Source organism: Girardinichthys multiradiatus, chromosome 8 (assembly GCF_021462225.1).
Source record: "Girardinichthys multiradiatus isolate DD_20200921_A chromosome 8, DD_fGirMul_XY1, whole genome shotgun sequence".
NCBI classification, from domain to species: Eukaryota; Metazoa; Chordata; class Actinopteri; order Cyprinodontiformes; family Goodeidae; genus Girardinichthys; species Girardinichthys multiradiatus.
Window position 1 is genome coordinate 22,190,496 of NC_061801.1, and position 21,831 is coordinate 22,212,326.

A 21,831-nucleotide genomic window follows, 5' to 3' on the forward strand; every position below is an offset into this window, starting at 1 on the left:
GCTTTAAAATAGCCAAGTCGGCTCAGAGAAATTACATTTTACGCACAGTGACATCAGCTGCTGGTCAAAGATGCAGTAGCCTATAACTGCCGTCCTAAGTCCTCTATAGGCTTTAGGATCTCTTATGGGATAAAATATAGTTATTCAGAGGGCACATTGCCCAAAATAAATTTGTATATAAAGGAAAACCTTATCAAACCTTTATTCTTTTTGTAAGGTGGCAAACTTTAATGCGATAAAAAAAAAAAAAGTCGCCGGTGCGTTACCTAAAATATCCGCTACACTTTTCAGAGCATTACATCATTGTCTAGTCTGATAACTGAACTCATTTTAAACTCTGCGTGTTGCTTTGTTTGACAGACAGCACAAAATCAGGATTACATTATTCTACGTCCAACTCTCCCAACTGAGTTTAAATTATAATAAAATAAAATAAAATCCTACCTGCAATCACTGTGGGCGATCGCTGACCTCCCTCCGGCTTGATCCACATCTCCAGAGTGAAATTGCCTCTGGGTATCTCCACGCCGGGCTTCAGCCGCAGCTGATCTCCCCGGCCGGTAAAATAAACAGCCTTCCCCCGTTCCGGAGAGTTTTCCTCCGCGTGAGAGGAGCGCCGGCGTTGGCGGAGCACCCGCCGCTCCAGCCCGGGTAAAGACCGCTTGCCCCGGGGCAGACGTGTGGCACAAGCCCCTGGGATGGTGGCTCTCGCCTCCATAATGCGCACCAGCTCCCTCTTGGATCTACCGTTTCTCCGGACTGTCCCGCACTCTGATCCAAAACACAGGATGAGAATCACCAGGCAGGACACCCAGGGTGATGTCCAAAGTTTCATTTTTCGGGCAAAAAAACAAAAAAAATCTAAATAAGAGGGGATGGAAAAATAAAATGAACAAGTAAAGGACTGGAAAAATATATATGTCCAAAATATTCTTCTTTTTAGGATCCTCCCGAGTTTTTCCTTCTCTCTTTTTACAGCCGCAGAATGTCAAACCGTATAAACTGTCTAAATAAACCCATAAAGCTATGCTGTTTTCCCCTCTTTATATTGCTAAGCCACGACCCCCTCTCTTAAGCAAAACTACTCTGGAGACATTCAGGGGACACAGGAATATTTCATTCATGTATGTGTTCCACGGTTTCTTTTCAGTTGGTTCCATTTAGCCAAGGGGATGACTAATAACTAATCAATCAAGAGGGGGGTCCGGCCGGTGCCCCCTTCAATCCCTTTGGAAGGTAGGAGTTACTCGCAGAAATCCACAGTTGTCCGCCAACCTCTTGTCACACCTTTTTGTTGTTTCCTTATCCTACTCGTAACACAGCATAAGAAATGGCATACAGTCTTTTAAATTCCAAGTGACAGCAACCCGACCTCTCATATTTATTACAAAAAGGAGATAAATGGAGATCAAAAATGAAATAATAAAAAAGAACTTCCCGTTTAGTCTGTGTGGCAGTACAAAAGTTGAAATGCACTATGTTATATCTGTTAAGGCGCAGGAGAGGCAGAGGGACACAGAGCTGCAGGACTAACCATCGCGGTCCTCACTGATTGCCTGAAGCAGATACACATGGAGGAGTCGGAGCTCGTCGTCCTCATCCAGCTACTCTCAAAACTGTCAAAGAACAAGTCATGTTTCAAATGTTCCGGGGCTTTCTGTGTGTGTGTGAGTTGTGCATGCATGTTGTGTGTGTAGGTGTGTAAGGGCGCGTGTTTTCATAGTGGGAAGTCACACAGGTAGGCAACTCTCACTGGCGGCAGTTCCCTTCGCGGTACACAGTGATGCGATGATGTTTAGAGTTTGGGAGGCGTATATGTATCCCTCTAGCGGTTACAGTTTTAACAATCCTACACTTGCACACGTCGCACAACAGGAGATCATTACCAAGCAGTATAAGAGGCATGCAAGAATTATTACAATCTAATATTGATTATGTTTGCAGAAACGTTTTGTGACGTGTCATTACTCACAACATACTTGGCATATAGGCTTATTTATCACTCGGACTCAACAATTATTAAAATTGCTGATTGTAATATTGAGAGGTGTAATATTTAGGAAAGAAATACTATACTTAGGACTTACCAAAAATTGAAAAGGACAAAATTATCATATAAAAGAATAATATTAATTGCATCATTAAAGCAACTTTTGATTGATTTAATTATTTAGTTCTATTGATAGTTTTAAGTTGGCAAAAGATTGTGCTCCTTAAACTGATGTTCTGAAATCATGTTTGCCTTTTAATTATTAACGTGTTGTCAAAATAGAACAGAAGCTCCATTTTGTACCTATATGTTGCCATTTCAGCTCTTCCTACTCCCATTTCACAACTGTAATTAAACCTTTTCATACCCATGGACTAAGTCATTGATTAGCAGTTAATTTTTCATCATTGTATTTTGATAAATTAAGGAGATAAATATTCATTAAATTGCTCAATATGAATTAACAGTCAACTCTTATGAAATATGACAGACCCCTTCTCAAAGCATTTCTGCTGGTATTGATCATTTATTGGAATAATCTGACCCATTTTCCTTCCAGTAGACTATGGCCACAGTTCTGTCATAAACCCACAAAGATTGCAATCTGTCTGAGCTGCCTCTGGCTATTCAAACATTATGATTTAAGCAGTCGATATCCCACAGATGATCTTTCAACAACCAAGAAGGCATTGAGGAACTAAAAGATAAATAGAGCACTGCAGGGTCAATATGAGCATTAAAAATGACACACAAACATCGTTTAGGCCGGTTTGTACTTAATCTAAAACAAATCTGTTAATTTAAATGTATACAAGGTAAATTGCTTTAATAAAAGTGTGGCAGGGCGACTACGTAACTTCTGTCACCCTGCCTACAACCTCCACTTCATCTAAACTAACCTGTAATTCCCAGGTCTACCCAGAAGCCTTCTTCTAGAGGAAGAAGGCTTCTGTGTATCTCCAAGGTATCATCCTTGGAAGCTGTCCAAAAGGCATCCTTTCCAAAGATCCAAAATACCTCACCTTGGTACTTTCGGTCTTCAGAAGCAGAAACTCTACTCTGGCACACTTCTAGCACAAGGAAATTCCTTTCAGCTATCTTTCAGTTGTCTTGTCATTTTCTACAGCTCATACCCATTGGTTATATGTTTTGTTACATTGCACAAAACACTTCAAGCCTGGATTTAGTGATGAATAACACATAGCCCCCTTGAGCTTATGTTTTATTTCTGAAATCATCAAGTCTTAATGGGGGGTTAAAGTCAACCTGCTGCTGTTTCTTAATAATGCAATTAAAAATGTCCAAATAAAAAAAGTAAGTCACTATCAGTAACAAAGCAAGAGCAGTTCTCACCCTGTAGAATAGAATAGAATAGAATAGAATAGAATAGAATAGAATATCCTTTATTGCCATGGTCACAAGTACCACGAAAAAAAAAAAAAAAAAAGCTATCTGGTCTGTGCATAGAGCAATAAATAATTTATGTAAAATAGAAAAACCAAAACAGTTTGTTAAAAAGGTTAAATTAAACCACACGTATAAACATTCATACTGATTGTACTTTCCAATGATTTCATATCCATTTACATTCTGGCTGCATTGAGTTTAGATATTCGGGTAGAAACTGTTGTTGAATTTACTTGCCCTTGCTTTAGTGGATCTGCAGCATGTGGCTGGCAGTAAAAGTTGAAACAGAGCATGACCAGGGTGAGAAGTGTCCTTTTTGATGTTATGGTTGTTTTTTGGGAAAGCAGAAAACTGTGAAGTTCTTCAAGTGAGGGGAGAAGGCAGTCAATGATCTTCTGGGCCAGTTTATTGACCTTTTGGAGCACTTTCCTCTGAGCACCTGTACTAATGGTGTACCACACAAAGATGCAGTAGGTCATTATGCTCTTAACAGAGCACAGATAAGGACATCATCGAGTCAAGCAGCCTTCTTCAGCTTGACAGTCCACAGCCTGTGCCTCACCTCATGCTCCTCCACAGTGAAGCTGAACCTGCAGTGGGTTGTGGTTGTAGTGGAGCTGTGGTGACACCACCTCGAAGCAGGCAAAGACAAGGTTCAGCTCCTCACCATCAGCAGCACTGAGGTTGGGCTTAAAGTTGGTGAGCTCCTGGATCCCCTGTCACATCTGCCTGCTGTAGTTGCTGTGCAGGTGGTCCTTAATCCTCCTCCTAGTCCGACTTGACATTTCTGATGCCGTGTTCAGGTTTGCTCGGGCTGTGCAGTGGAGACTCTTATTGCCTGACCCGAAGGCTTTGCTTTTGTCCTTCAGTAGCTGCTAGACCTCCCTGCATCTAGGGTTTCTTGTTGGGGTATACCTGGTGTGTATTTCCACTGTAGCAGTGTCTATGCAGATGTTGATGTAACATACAACACTAACAACTCCAGGTCAGCATATTCAAAAATCTCCCAGTTGGTCATGTCAAAGCAGTCCTGCAGATGTTGGGAGGCATCATCAGGCCAAGTTTTAACAGTTTTTCTGATGGTTAGAGCAGTTTTCCTGAGGGGCACATAAGCAGAAATTTAAAACACGAACGAGTGGTCAGACTGGTACAGGTAGTGGCCTCGCCTTGTAACCCAGCTTGATGTTGCTGTAGACCTTGTCCAGTATGTTCGCTCCTCTGGTAGCACACTTGACGTGCTGGGGGAGTTTGGGGAGCAATCCCATTAAGTCCACATGTTTGACCTTCACCACTAAAATGTGCACAGCATCAGGGTACTTTCTCTGCTGGTTGCTAATGCTGCTATGTAGAAGTCCAACATCTGAGCAAGCATTGGCATCTGGTGGTATTTAAACAGCCGTTACCAACACTACACTGAACTCTCTAGGGAGATAGATGGGCTTGCATTTAAAAGTCACATATTCCAGGTCCAAGGAACTGTGACTGTCTACAGCCAATGTGTTAGTACACCAGCTATTATTAATGTACACACAGAACCCCTCTTCTCTGCTCTTACCCGAGTCCTGCATCCTGTCCTGGTACTGTGCGGTGTAGCCTGCTAGTTTGATAGGAGAATCTGGGATAGATGAGTGTAACATGGTCTCTGGTGCTGGTGAGAAAAAGGCTGGGAAACGATGGTCTGTTTGGCTGTCTCCTTAGCGAAGGCTCATGGCACCATCTTTGCCTTCGTCCCCCGGGGATATAATCCACAGAGATCCACAACTACTGGCTATGGCCATCGGGATTGTGTGTGTATTCAAAAACTCAACTGTAATATGCCATTTAAAAAAAAAGCTCCTATTTTATGGAGATCATGCCGACCGTAGATGCTTGTTGGTCCACAGAATTGGAGAAGAAGCAACACCCATACAAACAAACATTTAAAGCACCAACTGGGAAAGCCTAAAGCCGCTGCAAATGTTGTTTATTCTAAATTATACAGTATCGATGATCTTTACACTGCAAAGCTCACTGGAGCAACAGGCTTAGCAGAGATCCCCAGACCTTCCTCTCTCCACTGTTCTCCTTCAGTTAATCAGGAGAGGCTTTTCCAAAGCCATCCATTAGATGTAATCTCTCCAGTAAACCATGGATCTACCCAGAGGTCTCCCATAAGTCAAATATCTACAAACCATTTCCCAGCCAATCACAGTAGTGGTATTTTCCTAAAGTTTGATCTGTAAAAGGGTAACATGGTACTGCAGCCCAAGAACGTGATGTAGTGATAACCCAGCTGGCTAATGGATTTATGACAACAAAAAAAAACTCTAGGCAATCCCTGCCATTAACACAAATTGGGCAGGTTGTGCTGATGGGTGCAGAGACAGAAGAAATCACTGAACTTCAGCCAGGTAGCTTCTTCAGCAGCAGTTGTGCTTGAAAATAAAAATAAAGAAAAACAAAGAAAAGCTTTTCATTACCGGGCTGCCTGATTAAAAATAATTTATGCATTTTTGTTGGCATGCTTTACACAACACTAATTTAGTTTACATTTTAGAATGGCCAACACATTGCTGCATGCCACTCTTTCAATCCAACTGAGATCCATTCAGTTGTATCTTTGGTTCTGCAATGTTGCCTCTGTTTATGAAAGCTCTCATCTAAATGAAACTTATTCGAATGGACTGATTATTCATGGCTATGCAAGGTTGCCCAAAACCCCTCCAATTTCTTTAAAGAGCACAACTGTTTAGCAATTAATGGATTTTTTTCACAGGAACAGATTTTTACTAAACTAAAATAATTAGCAGACTCAAAAAAATTACTTGTCCAACTCAAAGTAACTTACTCAAAAAGCTTGCAAATATACTCTTTAAATGTTAGAGATGTGTAAGTTTCAGGTTGACTCGCTCGAGCATACAGATGTTTACTGACTGTTGCTTTTGACAGATGTGAATTTCAACATCAAACATTCAGAAAGAACTTTTAACCCTATGAGTTTGGTTTAAAAACGTCCAAAGGCAATATACTAAATGAAAACAAAATGATTTTTTTCTCACATAGTGTTTCTGTTACACCACAAATCACTCGGATATACAGAAAAAGAATTTGCATTCAGAAACATTTTTTGAAATCAGTTGAAATTTTTCTCTTCCTTGTCTGTTTGCCTCCTGCTGGTTATAGTAAATGTGTGTTCAGACAGCCAAAAGCTGCCACCTATCATAAAGAGAAGAAGGAACAAACATTAAATATTTACTTTCTTCCTCATATGGTCTTGTGACTTTTTAGCCACATATTTCTTTTTGTGTCCCGGTATTGGTGGGTGGAGTGGAAGTCAGGGGTGGGGGTATAGAGAGGAAGTTTGATAGTTTAGAAAGTTTTTGAAAGTTGCTGCAAGAACACTTTCACATGCATTACAAAGGCGGTGCAGAAAGAGTTCAAAGGCAAAAAAAAAAAAAAAAAAAATAGTAAATAATGTTATATGATAACATTTCCTTGGATAATTATTTGTCTTAGACATTTTACATGAAATTGCTTTTATATTAGGAATACTTTTGACATTTATGTTTCTGTTCAGTCAAAACATCAGATTATAATGTTTAATCAGAATGTATTGGTGTAAAATATTAATGCTCAAAACACATTCCAAAAAATCAAAGCTGAATAGGCATATAAGAAACAAGAGTCTCAAAGAGTTCATTAGTCAGAAATACTATGTGCAGTTTACCTTCAATTCTGTGGTCTGTTACCAGTAACATTCTTTGTGAGATGGCTGCACAATGAAACACGTTAAGCATAACTGACTAGTACCTATCTAAGGTTGCCATCTGGCAGTGTAAATATCAGTAAAATAGTGTTTAATTGAGCCATTATGAATTTTCTTTTTCTAAACTGTACTTTTCCTTCATATTTCTACTCCGGCTGCTCACAATTATCACATTTTTACTTCAACATAGAAAATGTACTCCAGCAGAATGGCACCTGGTCCCAGTCTTGCTAGCTGTTAGGTCTTCTGTCTAGTTAGAACTTCTTTCTGTTTCTCCAAATTGAGCTCATTCAGAGTTATTTATCAGCTGAGATACTAAATGCTCATAACTGTCCCAAAGAATTCCACTTGACAAATTCTGAACTTTAAGATATGATGAGCATCCTCATCACATCTATCTTGATCTTAATGTGTGAAGCATTCTCAGATAATGAGTGTCTTTTGTTATGTAAGGTCGAGTTGAACTGTTTCTGTACAGTATGTCACCCATCAACCAACCCTTCTGTGGGCAGACCAATCATCATGACAACATTTCCAACTGCTTTCCACCCCAAGCCCTTCTATTTGTCAGTCATAAAGCATCATGGCATCTTTACCTTTCAAAGCAGGCCGATTGTTGGTTACTTATGGACCCAGGCAAACAACATCCCACTTTAACCCTATGACCTGTGATGGGGTGTACAGTCCTATAATCCATTAATGCATCCAGTTTAATCTGTACTGTGGCTGCTCTAAAAAGAAAATCTAAATTCCTTGTCTTGATTATCGTGGATGAGCTGTGGTTAAAATGATACATAATGCCATGTTATTGTAAAACTTTATAAATTAGGCTGAAATTAGTAAATGTGTGAGTACTGTTGAGCAATTAGAGAAGAAAAGCTTCAGTTTTGCCTAAAACCTGGTAAGGCGGTCACTTTTTCGAAATATAATGCCATTACAGAATATCCATTAAAGCACTTAAGAGTATTATCCTACCCTACCCACAAATAGATACCAGCCTGAGTTTTCCAGGCTTCCGTGAAAACTGGCACGCATGCACTTTCCAGTAAAAAGTCAGCACTGGCTGACATGGAGGTGTGGTTCCTACTATAGCGCAGAATATTTCAGCTACTAAAAATGCATATACGTGCATTAATAGGGTTTACTCTCTTCTAATGCTTATAACAGCTGTCATTAATATGTACTCAGCATGGAATGGCAGCATTCAGCTGGGCAGAGGCATAGTAAAAACTAAAAATAGAATGTGATTTTTAGTTACAGTTTAAATGTGAAAAGATGACTTGACTCCAAAGACTCGACACAAAAGTATATCATTATTGAATTGTATGATACATAAAATAAGTAATGTTGTTGAGTGCATTTTATTACTGTGTAACAAAATATTTTTTGCAAGCCTTGAAGTTTAATATGTAAGTTCAAATAAGTTCCTCTGAAAAAATCAAAATCATGTAACTTTAATCAGCTAATGAATCTATAAAAAACTTTCTTTCTTAATGAGAGAGAAAATGTTTTTCTTACCTGTATGCTTGAATAAGTAGTTTTGTTTTTTAAATGTGGTTCTGTGGACCCTCCAGTAGTACACAATTATCAGGGTTGTATCACTTTTTGGAGTACACGCAAAATGCTATGTGAGGCAGAAAATCAAAAATAAAAGTGTTTTTAAAAATAAAATTCAAAAAAGTGGTGACTAGTGTAAAACCTAGCACTACAAGTCACCCTGAAAACAGTGAAATATGGTGATTAAAGTATCATGCTGTGGAGAGGTTTTTCTTCAGAATTGACAAAGAAGCTGGTCATAGACAATGGGGAGATTTATGGATCCATGCAATGTTCCAAAACTACAAGTATTTCAAATCTCATTGATTCAAGGATGTTGCGTCAAGAAAAAAGTTGCAAAGTCATTGTAGAAAATCCACAGACAACACACCTAATGCGATGGTGGTTGAAAAAAGGTACACTAAAACACAGAGACATTAAGACAGTCCAATTGAAACTTGTTAGGATATGAAAGTTTTTTTTTTATTATTTCCAACTCTTTAGACTGAAAGAAAAAGTTTACAGAACAATCTAAAAGACCAAATGGTTCATTGAAAGATCCTAATTATATTCTTATAGATGCTTGGACTGGCATTGAACATGATACAGTATTAATATGTTTTTGCTTACATGGATAGGCAGTGTGGTTTACAAAACAAGCAAAGCCTGCCCTTGGTATAATTCTAGTGTTTGTGGGGAAGAGCTACATGTGCAGAAGTGCAGAGTACGGCACAGTCAGCACACCATCCTTTACCACCACTACTGCCCCTCCGTCTAGACTTTAGAGCACGTCCATATGGAGATGGTTAGAAAGCTCATTAGACTGCCTACTTGAAATACAGTTGCAATGACGCTTGTCCATAAAAATACACAGTAGACTGGTTTCTGCAGTGGTATTAACCAGGTTGAGGCATCAAGTCCCCAGGAATGACAGTTTTGGGCACCAACTGATGTCTGAAACCTTCCAGGAAAGGAGTAAGGACTTGAAATTATTTCTTGGAAGTTTCCGGGAACCCCTTGCATGAACTTGTCTAATCCAAAAGAATTGAGGAAGACATGAACATTTTTAGTAAGGTGAATGGGATATGGCCCACAGGAAGAAAACTGGCTTGGTCTTAATTTTATGGGTGGCCAAAAACTTTGCTTTGCTTGAGGGAAAGAGAGCAAATATATGCTGAAACAGTTCTCATTTCTTCTAATTAATTTGTTCAAACTTAAATTCACCTTTTTCCAGTGAGAAATAGCCTGAATTTAGAAAGTTTAGGACAAAACAAAACAAAGATGTTGCAATAAGTCTGATTTATGTTTATTCACATATTGCCATGGCTGTAGCGGTAGAGCGGCACCCCATACACAGGGGCTTTGGTCCTCGATGCAGCCGTCCTCAGTTTGATTCCCGACCTTGAGACCTTTCCTGCATGCTTTTTCCCCTTCTCCCTTTGCCCATTTCCTGTCTTGTAACTGTGAATAAAAGTCACTAGTGCCAAAAAAATATTGCCATGCGAAAACTATAAATGCTTGTTAGTGCAAATTGGAACGTCATTTTTCAGTTGTTATGCATAGGATTATGTTCTTTAATCAAATGAAAAGGGAACAATTCAACAATAAAAATTAGCTCCTCCTTGATCAACCTAAACTGCTCTTCTAAACATTCACTGTTATCCTTTAAACTGTTTTTTCACCTAATCTATTTAAATACAGAATAAAAAAGCTACATAAATAACCTTACATATGTCCAAACAACTAGACCTACACCAATCAACTGACCAAGAAAAGTCAACAACAAACACGAATAGCTATTAGAGGAATTCAACATGTATAAGATAAATAATTATGAATTAATGAAACAGCAAGAAGGATATTGAACTTACACCAGATGACCTTGCAATATGCCAAAATAAACCTAAATGTTTAATAGTCCTTACTGAATTTAATTTCAATAAATCCTTCTATTTCTTTTAGGTGGATAGTTACTTTTTACTGCACAAAGAAGTATGTCAATTACCTCTACCCCATACTCTAATACAATGTATAAGACAGTGACTTTGTAAATGTCAGGACCACGCACAGTTTTATAAGCTTTACAAATTTCTCCATTTCACATAAGGTGGGGTTCAGTGGAGATGTTATAAACAATGAAATGCAGCAAAAGCCATCAAAAGGACATTGGCACGGCAGTGTCGCTGGGATAAAGAGCTCAACCCATGTACGAAGGCTACAGTCCTCGAAGCAGCAATCAAGGTTTCGAGTCCAGGCCTGTTGACCCTTCCTGCATGTCTTCCCCTTTCTCTCTCTGTACCCCATCTCCTGTCGGTTAACTTACAATAAAGGCCACTAGTGCACAAAACAAAAACAAAAAGTCCCAAGTATAGGAACTGAGCCCCAGATGTCTGTATGTTGGGCATCCACTGTAACACTAAACCACATTTCTGCACATGTTTACAGTACAGACCAAACGTTTGGACACACCTTCTCATTCAAAGAGTTGTCTTTATCTTCATGACTATGAATATTGTAGCTTCACACTGAAGGCATCAAAACTATGAATTAACACATGTGGAATTATATACTGAACAAAAAAGTGTGAAACAACTGAAAATATGTCTTATATTCTAGGTTCTTCAAAGTAGCCACCTTTTGCTTTGATTACTGCTCCGCACACTCTTGGCATTCTGTTGATGAGCTTCAAGAGGTAGTCACCTGAAATGGTTTTCCAACAGTCTTGAAGGAGTTCCCAGAGATGCTTAGCACTTGTTGGCCCTTTTGCCTTCACTCTGCGGTCCAGCTCACCCCAAACCATCTCGTGTGGGTTCAGGTCCGGTGACTGTGGAGGCCAGGTCATCTGGCGCAGCACTCCATCACTCTCCTTCTTGGTCAAATAGCCCTTACACAGCCTGGAGGTGTGTTTGGGGTCATTGTCCTGTTGAAAAATAAATGATGGTCCAACTAAACGCAAACCGGATGGAATAGCATGCCGCTGCAAGATGCTGTGGTAGCCATGCTGGTTCAGTATGCCTTCAATTTTGAATACATCCCCAACAGTGTCACCAGCAAAGCACTCCCACACCATCACACCTCCTCCTCCATGCTTCACGGTGGGAACCAGGCATGTAGAGTCCATCCGTTCACCTCTTCTGCGCCGCACAAAGACACGGTGGTTGGAACCAAAGATCTCAAACTTGGACTCATCAGACCAAAGCACAGATTTCCACTGGTCTAATGTCCATTCCTTGTGTTCTTTAGCCCAAACAAGTCTCTTCTGCTTGTTGCCTGTCCTCAGCAGTGGTTTCCTAGCAACTATTCTACCATGAAGGCCTGATTCACACAGTCTCCTCTTAACAGTTGTTCTAGAGATGTGTCTGCTGCTAGAACTTTGTGTGGCATTGACCTTTTCTCTAATCTGAGCTGCTGTTAACCTGCGATTTCTGAGGCTGGTGACTCGGATGAACTTATCGTCTGCAGCAGAGGTGACTCTTGGTCTTCTTTGTCCTCATGTGAGCCAGTTTCTTTGTAGCGCTTGATGGGTTTTGCGACTGCACTTGGGGACACATTTTCAGTTGTTTCACACTTTTTTGTTCAGTATATAATTTCACATGTGTTAATTCATAGTTTTGATGTCTTCAGTGTGAAGCTACAATATTCACAGTCATGAAAATAAAGAAAACTCTTTGAATGAGAAGCTGCGTCCAAACTTTTGGTCTGTATTATACATCCTATTACTTTTGTACCAGATAGGGTCATCCCTATGTTACACCTAACATGGTCTTGCTGACCAGTTTTTACCTGTTTTACTGTCTTTGATCTGATTACAGTCAATATTTTTTATGTTCATAAAGAGCTTGTAGAGCTTTTGTATTGGCATGAGGATTTATAGAATAAAATGTGAGCACTTTGATTCATAAGAAGTGAACTTCACGTACACACACAGATGGAGCATTTCTCCATGCTTTGTTTGATTTCCTCAGCTGTTTCCCACTTGCCTCGACTCAGGGTTGAAAAACCATGTCAAAACCAAAAAATAACATCTCCAAATACAGCTGCAATTCTTACAAAACTATAACCAAAGACAAAAATGGCAAGAATGTCTAGAATGTGGCTGGTCAACAACATTTACAAAACAGAGCTTCACTTTGTGAAGAACATACCTTATTCGCCTTGCTTAGATCAGAAGCAATCAGCATGCTTTGTGGAGTACGTAAACAATGGCGGGTTGCTGCAGAAACTGTGATGTTGGGAAATGAAGCACAATGAGTCGAATGCAATGTGTTTAGTATAACGCTAAAGTCAGTAAGCAGAGAAACACATGCTGCAGCATAAGTCAACAATGCATAATGCAACATCGAGATGAGCAAACAATAGGCACGTGCTGATTTGGAGTCAACAATGCAAAACACTGCACCTTAATGTGTCTGGGCTGAACAATGTAAAAGCCGATTATGCAAATTGGGGTTATTGAGGGCATTGCAATCTAACAATGGCGCCAAGTTGATTGGACTGTGTGTGTGTGTGTGTGTATGTGTGTGTTGCACAACCTATTCCCCTTGGGTTTCTTTTTTCCCCCACAGATGCCCTTCCCCAAACCCTCTATCCCATGGTCTTTTTTCTGGGGCCTCATTATGGAGGCTGCTGTCTATCGGAAGGTCAAGGGTCATGGCAGAGATTCAGATTGATCAATACCCCCCAGTCTGATCAATCAACTTGCCTTTTCATCTCCACCAATAGGATACCAGCCTGCATCAAAACAATGGAGTGAGAGGAAAAAAGAACGTCAGAAAGAATTAGGATAGGGAGAACATAAAGAAGTCCACCTCGCTGAACACATTCCAGCAGCTTTTTTTTTCCCCCCAAATTTTGGAATGACATTGTCGAGGACACTGATGACTGCCGTGCGTCATCATGATGCACCTGTAATGCCTTTGGGTGTTTCTGTGTTTGCTCCAGATTCCAGAGACTTTGTGGAAAATTTGGATATCTGTCTACACAGCCATTTGTTTCTCATGGCAATTACACACTCATGCACAGGTTATCTTCAGCTTCTTTGGTGTTAATGTTTGTAGGACACGTTCATACATAATCCCTATAGTATATTTTGCTACTTGATAAGATAACCAAATCAATCAAAGTACGCCAAATACTTAAGCAGTATTAGATTTATAAACCCCCTCATTTCACATTTCCAAATTACAAGACACAAGAATCCTTTTAGCACTGGCAGACCTTCGGAACTTCCAATAATCAAGCAGGCTTAATAAAAAGGGGTCATTTTTCAGTATCTTCAGAAATTATAATTGCTCAGTGTGTATTTTGCCAAGGAATTATTCTCCCTAAGGTATAATTCCAGCCACCAAGTAGTTACAAATCATGAAAATGAGATGACAGAATATAAAAGAGAATGCCACACAATGTTAAATAATTTAAATGTACTTTCTTTCCTCCAATCCACAGCAACACTTAGTACACATGACATTAGCCTTTTGAGGGCCAAGTATGAAGGGTGTGCTGTGCTGAGCTATTCAGTGGTAAATATACAGGGGATGGACAATGAAACTGAAACACCTGTCATTTTAGTGTGGGAGGTTTCATGGCTAAATTGGACCAGCCTGGTAGCCAGTCTTCATTGATTGCACATTGCACCAGTAAGAGCAGAGGGTGAAGGTTCAATTACCAAGGTAAGAGCACAGTTTTGCTCAAAATATTGAAATGCACACAACATTATGGGTGACATACCAGAGTTCAAAAGAGGACAAGTTGCACGTCTTGCTGGCGCATCTGTGACCAAGACAACAAGTTTTTGTGATGTATCAAGAGCCACGGTATCCAGGGTAATGTCAGCATACCACTAAGAAGGACCAACCACATCCAACAGGATTAACTGTGGACGCAAGAGGAAGTTGTCTGAAAGGGATGTTCAGGTGCTAACCCAGATTGTATCAAAAAAACATAAAACCGCAGCTGCCCAAACATGGCAGAATTAAATGTGCACCTCAACTCTCCTGTTTCCACCAGAACTGTCCGTCGGGAGCTCCACAGGGTCAATATACACGGCCGGGCTGCTATAGCCAAACCTTTGGTCACTCATGCCAATGCCAAAGGTCGGTTTCAATGGTGCAAGGAGCGCAAATATTGGGTTGTGGACAATGTGAAACATGTATTGTTCTCTGATGAGTCCACCTTTACTGTTTTCCCCACATCCGAGAGAGTTACGGTGTGGAGAAGCCTCAAAGAAGCGTACCACCCAGACTGCTGCATGCCCAGAGTGAAGCATGGGGGTGGATCAGTGATGGTTTGGGCTGCCATATCATGGCATTCCCTTGGCCTAATACTTGTGCTAGATGGGCGCGTCACTGCCAAGGACTACCGAACCATTCTTGAGGACCATGTGCATCCAATGGTTCAAACATTGTATCCTGAAGGCGGTGCCGTGTATCAGGATGACAATGCACCAATACACACAGCAAGACTGGTGAAAGATTGGTTTGATAAACATGAAAGTGAAGTTGAACATCTCCCATGGCCTGCACAGTCACCAGATCTAAATATTATTGAGCCACTTTGGGTTGTTTTAGAGGAGCGAGTCAGGAAACGTTTTCCTCCACCAGTATCACGTAGTGACCTGGTCACTATCCTGCAAGAAGAATGGCTTAAAATCCCTCTGACCACTGTGCAGGACTTGTATATGTCATTCCCAAGACGAATTGATGCTGTATTGGCCGCAAAAGGAGGCTCTACACCATACTAATAAATTATTGTGGTCTAAAACCAGGTGTTTCAGTTTCATTGTCCAACCCCTGTAAGTCTTTTTAAATTTTTTGATTCCTAATGAGACTTTGGCGGCCTGCAATCTTACAATGAAATGAAAAAAATAATGATGATGCAATATATATTCATAAAAAAACAATATGTTAATGGGTTTTAGCAATGAACCTTAAACTGTCAAAAGCAATGAATTCACTATTAAAATAATACAGTTTGTTCAAACAAGCAGTCACATTGCATCCACAACCTTTAATGCATTTTATGTGAACAGTGCTTCATTGTGAAATCAAAGCAAAAGGATAAAAGAGCCCAGTGATAACTCTGGAGGAGCTGCATTAATCCTAATCCACATCTCATGTTGGAGAACTTTTCAACATGATAACTATTATCTGTTATTTTCACCCCACAAATTTTGTCTTTAAGAAAGAGTGACCTGAAGAAAGTGATTGCTGAAAGAAAGCCACTCAGATCAAGTTAAACCAAAAAAAGACACCATCCCCACAGTGAAACATAATGGTGGCCACATTATACTGTGGTAATCCTTTCATTCATCAGGGATGTGGAAGCCGTATCAGAGTTGATGAGAACTGTTTGGTACTAAATATGGAGCAATCCTGGGAGAAAAGCTGTGAGAGGCTGCAAAAGACTTGGGAGCGCATATGTTAATCTTCAAGCAGAAGAGTGGCAGAAAAGATACAGACAAACTGTTTATGTCAGAGTATAATCATGTGCTAGAATGGATCAGTCAAAGTCCAGACCTAAATCCAGTTAGGGATCTGTGAACAACAACTGTTAAGTTGTTGTTCACAGATGCACTCCATCCAATCCACCTGAGCATGAGCTACTTCTCTGTAGCCACTTCTGTGGGTTCATTAAAAGTTTTCAAGCCTTTGCTTCAGTGCATCACCAGCAATACCTGGTACTTGCCTTCCTCTCATTGGCTTCCTTCATTCAGTCTTCTCAGGGCACTGTAAGCTCCAACATAATTAGGAGTTAGGTGGTCTTAGAGGTTATTTTCATGTCTGGGAAGAATACAATTTCTGCTATGTGCTGAGTGAACTTTAGCTGTTTTACCAAGTCAGCCTGGAGTTGCCAGTCAGAAGCCATGTGGAGGGGGCTTATTGTGGTTCTGGGCTGTGACTGATATTTATTTCCCTCTTTGATTAAGGTAATTTAATTTATTTGGTTATGATGGTGTTTGCTGGTGCAAATAGCCTAGGCTATGCTCTCAGCCACTGCCTGAAGCACCTGGTCATGGTGCCACTGATAGCAACCTTCTGCAAGCTTCTTTGGGCAGCTGCTGAGGAGATGTTCCAAGGACCCTTTTCCAGAGCAAAGGAAGCAAGCAGGTTTCTCAGTTTTTCACAAGAAATGAAGGTTTACTGGGATCGACGAAACTTCGTAAACTGTCTGCACTAGGAAGCGAACACAATAGTAGTCTGTCTGCATGAAATTTGACCAGGTCATCCTGTGCTGCAGTTTACCCTCCCACCTTGTTCACACCCCCTGCTGTGGGAGTCCCACAGCTCTGCTCACTCACTCTTTTTCCATGCCTGCTCAAACCTCTTCTTGGAGTAGCTGGCGTCTCTCCTAGCCATGGACTTTGCTAACCTCGATCTTTGGGAAATAACCCAAGCCTTCTCTGCCTATCACTGTGTTGTCTACTAGTTTCTTCTATCTCAGGTGTGACTCTGCCACCTCTGCCAGTTTTTCAGCCCTCCATATCCATCATATATAAAAGCAGTCTGAACTTCTTTACCAAATCGACAGTTACCACAAACACTTTATATAAGTTGTTGCTTCCAAGGGTGGCACAACTAGTCAATTAGGTTTAGGGGTATTAACTTTTTTACATCGGTCCAACTTGGTTTCAAGAACTTTTTTCCTTTAAAATATAAAATCAACATTTGAAAAGTGAACTTCGCTTTTCTTCTCATTATCTTAGTCTGATATAAAATTTGTTTGATTAAGTAAAACATTTAGGTGTGACAAAAGAAAAAACGCAGAAGAAATCTGAAAGGGGACAAAAAACCTTTTTTTTAATTTTTTTTTTTACTTTTTACAGTGTGTGTCCCTCCTCAAATTTGTCTTTATACAAAGCCTTTCAAAAATGTTGTTTGGTGACTTAAAAATAACTGGTGCGAAAGACTCACGAAAACATTTTGTCAAAGTGCACTTCAGAGCAAATGAAAGCTATTTTGCGTGCTTTTCTTCAGTGTTTTGTCTATGCTTATCCAAGAGATCTCATTATTCATTTTCATTATTGCTTGCTAAACTGTCACATCCTAGTTGTCTAAATACTGAATTGTTTCTAAACACAACATACAACCACTTTCTTTTACACAGCCTCAATCAATGGAGGAGACACAAAACAAATTACATATTAAGGTGGGTCTGGTTATCTCAAGAATGAATAAATGAAAGTAAAAGTATTTATCAGGTCCCCACAATGTTAAACCTCTGATTGTTTCGCTGCTGCTATGTTGAAAATCACTAATAAAAACACTTTGAAGCCATCACACAGCAATAAAACTTTGACCATTGATGGTTTAACAGCAATTACATTCTAAGTCACAAATGAAATCACCCAAAACCTCTAGGGACGTGTGTAACTGTAACTGAGTTTTAAAACAATAAGTGGTATAATTTGTATATATGTGGATTTGTGTTTAATGGAGAGAGAAGGGGCCCTGCGATGGACTGGCGACTGTTCACGGTCTACTCCACCTCTCACCCGTAGGCTGCTGGAGATAGGCACCAGCTCCCCTGTGATCCAGTCTGGAAGAAGCATGTATTGAAAATGAATGGATGGATGGAGAGAGAAGGGACAGTTCTTTTGGGGAAAAAACAATGTGTTAGAACAATAAAATGATAATATGTGATTATTTTACAAGTCAAATTTTACAATGTCCTAATGTAAGAAAAAACAATCTGTATCCCCAAATAAAGTATTGTAAAAATAGCCTAATGCTTGTTCATTTCTCTGTGTTCATCATTGTTAGTAGGTGTCTCCATATTAGTCTTATTTTCTCCTTTGACCTGCTGTAAGGTTTTATTTTTATTACTAAAGAACTCAGTTTCACCCTCAGTCAGTCTCTGTGTTTGGGTTATTTACAATCCAAGTCATGACAACACCTCTACTTAACCATTGCATAATATATTTTTTTAAGATTTTGTATTACATCCCATTTTCACTTTTTCAATTGTTCTGATCCCCGTTTGGATCTGATCCCCAATCAACTCCCATGAAATATGACAGAGTATGACTCCTAATCAAACCAATTTAACTAAGAGAAGCCTCCAGTGGGTAGATGCTCTGTATTGTTGACACAGATTCACATTACCTTACAGTAGACATAGAGTAGTTTGTAGAAAATTACTTTAAATCATTGACTGTCAATGATTTAAAGTAAATGTAAGACTGTCAAAGTGTGGAGGAAACCCACCCAAGACGGGTATGAATTAATGCATGATTGATACCAAACATTCAGTGGAAGGCGGCTTGGGTGCAAGCAAAAATACAAATTAGTGACAAGATGAAACAACCAGCAAAGGGTACTACCATCTGAAAAACAAAACCAGGAGTTAGAGAAATACAATATTTTACATGTGCAGTTTGACAGCAAATGAATTAAAGTCATTTTGTATAATCTACTGAGTACAAAAATGGTTATTTGATGCAGATAAATGATATCAACAATCAGAAAGTCGTTTCTCGTTTCTTGGCCGTCAACTGGGGATCAGTCAAACAGAATGATTAGAATTAATGAATTGCATGAGATTTGAGTATTTTATGTCTTGTAATCGTTATTTATCATCAGAATACTTAAATAGCACGAGAAGTGAACTGATATGCAATGGTTGAAGTACCTGGGCACAAAATGATTTGGTTTAAGGTACAAAGTGAAAGTAGGTTGGGATGAAGTGGCTCTCTGGGGGTAGGGAAGAGGGGTAGGAACTGGCAAAGGGGGGACTTGACCCAGAACTAAAACAAAACACAAGTAACTCTTTATGCTAACTGATTTAATGTGTATGATTCTCTGAATGTTTTGTAACAAAAAATAGACCTGAACAGCCTCAGATCCACACCAAGAAAAGAGTTACAGAGAAAAATAAATGGATACACAATGGTTAAGAACATGGGTATGAAATAGTTTGTCTACTGGTACAAAAGGGAATAAGGCTAGGTTGAATGGTAGTGTATGAAATTTCATTTAGGAATTTTAGGAATGAGTGACCGAAGTCTCCCTCTGAAAACGTGTGTAGGTTTTTACAACGGCAAGATACCAAGGATTCCCTAAAACGCTATGATACCCGGAAAAGGTTCCTGTTGTCAAGAAGACATCTTTACTAGCTGCCTCATACCTGTCGTCAATCAGCCAACTGATCAGGAGAGCAGGGTCGGCCTTTTTGAACGGGACTGTTTTAAAGAAGGGAGCTAAGATGTGTTTGAATTAGATGATAACATTAGAGAATCATCTAAATTAAAATCAAGAAGCTCTACACGAGCAACATAGCCACTGTGTTTGAAATACTGAGGCAACATAATGAGATGCAGTTATTGCTGGATCAAAGTGACGGTTCTAAGAGTGTCAGTGCCCTAACAAATGCTAACAGTCTCTTAAATGGATAGCATAACAAGGAAACTGTGCAGGATAAACTGAGGTAGTGTCAGTGCAACTGAGAGATAAGGTTAGGAACTCGATTTAGCTGCAACAGTACGTGGTGCATGTTTTAGCTTAGTGAGCCATCAACACAGCCCTGGGGACCACATGTAACAACTCATTTGGAGGAAAGTTTGAAAGGTGCAGCGAAAGGTGATGTGACTGAAAGGCTTTAAGACTTGGCAGATACAAGAAAGGAATTACAAAACAGATGTGCAGAAAGAAATCAGCAACAGGAGGAACAGTTTGTGTTGAACCTTTTCTTATTTAGTCTCAATTTCCTACAGCTTCATTGAAACATGTAATGTCACTCATCTGTCTTAAAGCTATATAACTAAGAAGGGCATTTTTTTCTGGGTCTTCTTTAATTTAAAAATGATGGTTAAGGTAGAAATAAACAGGCGAGAGGAAGGTAACAATGGGTGGTCAGGCTATCTCTTTGTGATTTTTTGGGACTTTATCAGGCATATCCAGTCAATGGGGAGTCAGTGTCCTACTGTGTTTTATAAGATAAAGCACTGTAAGAAAGTATGACATTACACTGTAGCTGGCTTCTTACACTTATTTGGTGTTGGATTCAAGGTGCACATCAACTCTACTCTGTTTCCTAGTTTTTTTAGGAAATAAAAAGTGAAAAAAAAGTCTTACGTTGTTTTAATTTGACGAATATGTTTTCTTCTGTCTGAAACCAATGTTAACAGTTTAGAGTAGCCCAGCCAGATTGCAAAAAGGTTATCAACAATTATAAGAAGCTTTTGATAACTGTAATGCCAATAGAGGCCTTTTCTGTATCTAAAAACAGATTTTTTTTCAAGTGTTACGATTTGTACATTGCCTTATGATTTTCTAGGTGATGCCTGTGTTTTTTCCAATCTTAAACAAACTTCATGGTTGAATGAAAATAACTTTCTATATGAATCTGCCAGTACTCAAATGGGCATAATTTTGTGTCCAACTGTATAAATGGATTTTAATAAAGTCAATTCATGAATTTCTATACGTATATAATATTTAATATTTTAACATTATGGTGATTACGTTGCCCTGAGATGGACTGGCAACCTATCAAGGGTGTACCCTGCCTTTCGCCAGCACACGCTGGAGATAGGCACCATCTCCCCCACGATCCTGTATGGAAGAAGAGGGTATAGAAAACGGATAGATGGATGGTTGTTACATTATACTCTTGAGTGTTATCATTTTATAGGTTACAATAAAAACAAAACTCCACTGATTGTAGTATTGTGTAATCTGATTGCCCAATCGTGTAAACATAATCTATTCCGGCATATTGTATAATTTATGAATTGAAGCTGAAGTGCATCTGAGAGATCCATGAGACGCCCCAAGGATCAACATTTTTGGTTTCCTGTCGGAAAAAAATAAAGTGAGTCAAGTGCATAGTGTGAGTGCACACATATATATATGTGTGTGTGTGCAGGTGTGCGGAAGGGAGTGAAGCAGGCAGGTGAACAGAGAGACGTACTGGGTACCTTTGAGGTCAGGGTCTTCGCGGAGTGTTAGCTGTAATGACACCTGACAGCAACAAGGAGAATTTGCCCTGGCAGTTCTGTACATTCGTGTCACTACTGATAAAAGTCAGCACCCGCTGAGCAGGAGAAACCTCCGTCCCGGTGCCACCGGGTCCTCCATGCAGTACAAAAGAGAGGAAGATGGGAACACTTCCTTCCTCCTGTACTTACCTGTCCCTCCGATGCTCACTGAGCAGAGAA

The 21,831-nt window shown here is 39.7% G+C and overlaps 1 protein-coding gene across 2 annotated transcripts in view; it reads right to left on the reverse strand.

Moving 5' to 3' along the window:
* The window catches only part of pappaa (pregnancy-associated plasma protein A, pappalysin 1a), a 137,111-nt gene extending 135,848 nt beyond the window's left edge, over window positions 1-1,263 (reverse strand). For both annotated transcript variants that reach the window (XM_047373534.1, XM_047373533.1), the window contains exon 1: window positions 445-1,263. In XM_047373534.1, the coding sequence (XP_047229490.1) occupies window positions 445-835 (391 nt within the window). In that variant the 5' untranslated portion in view covers window positions 836-1,263. The remainder of the gene's footprint in view (window positions 1-444) is intronic.
* Between the last annotated feature and the right edge of the window lie 20,568 nt (window positions 1,264-21,831).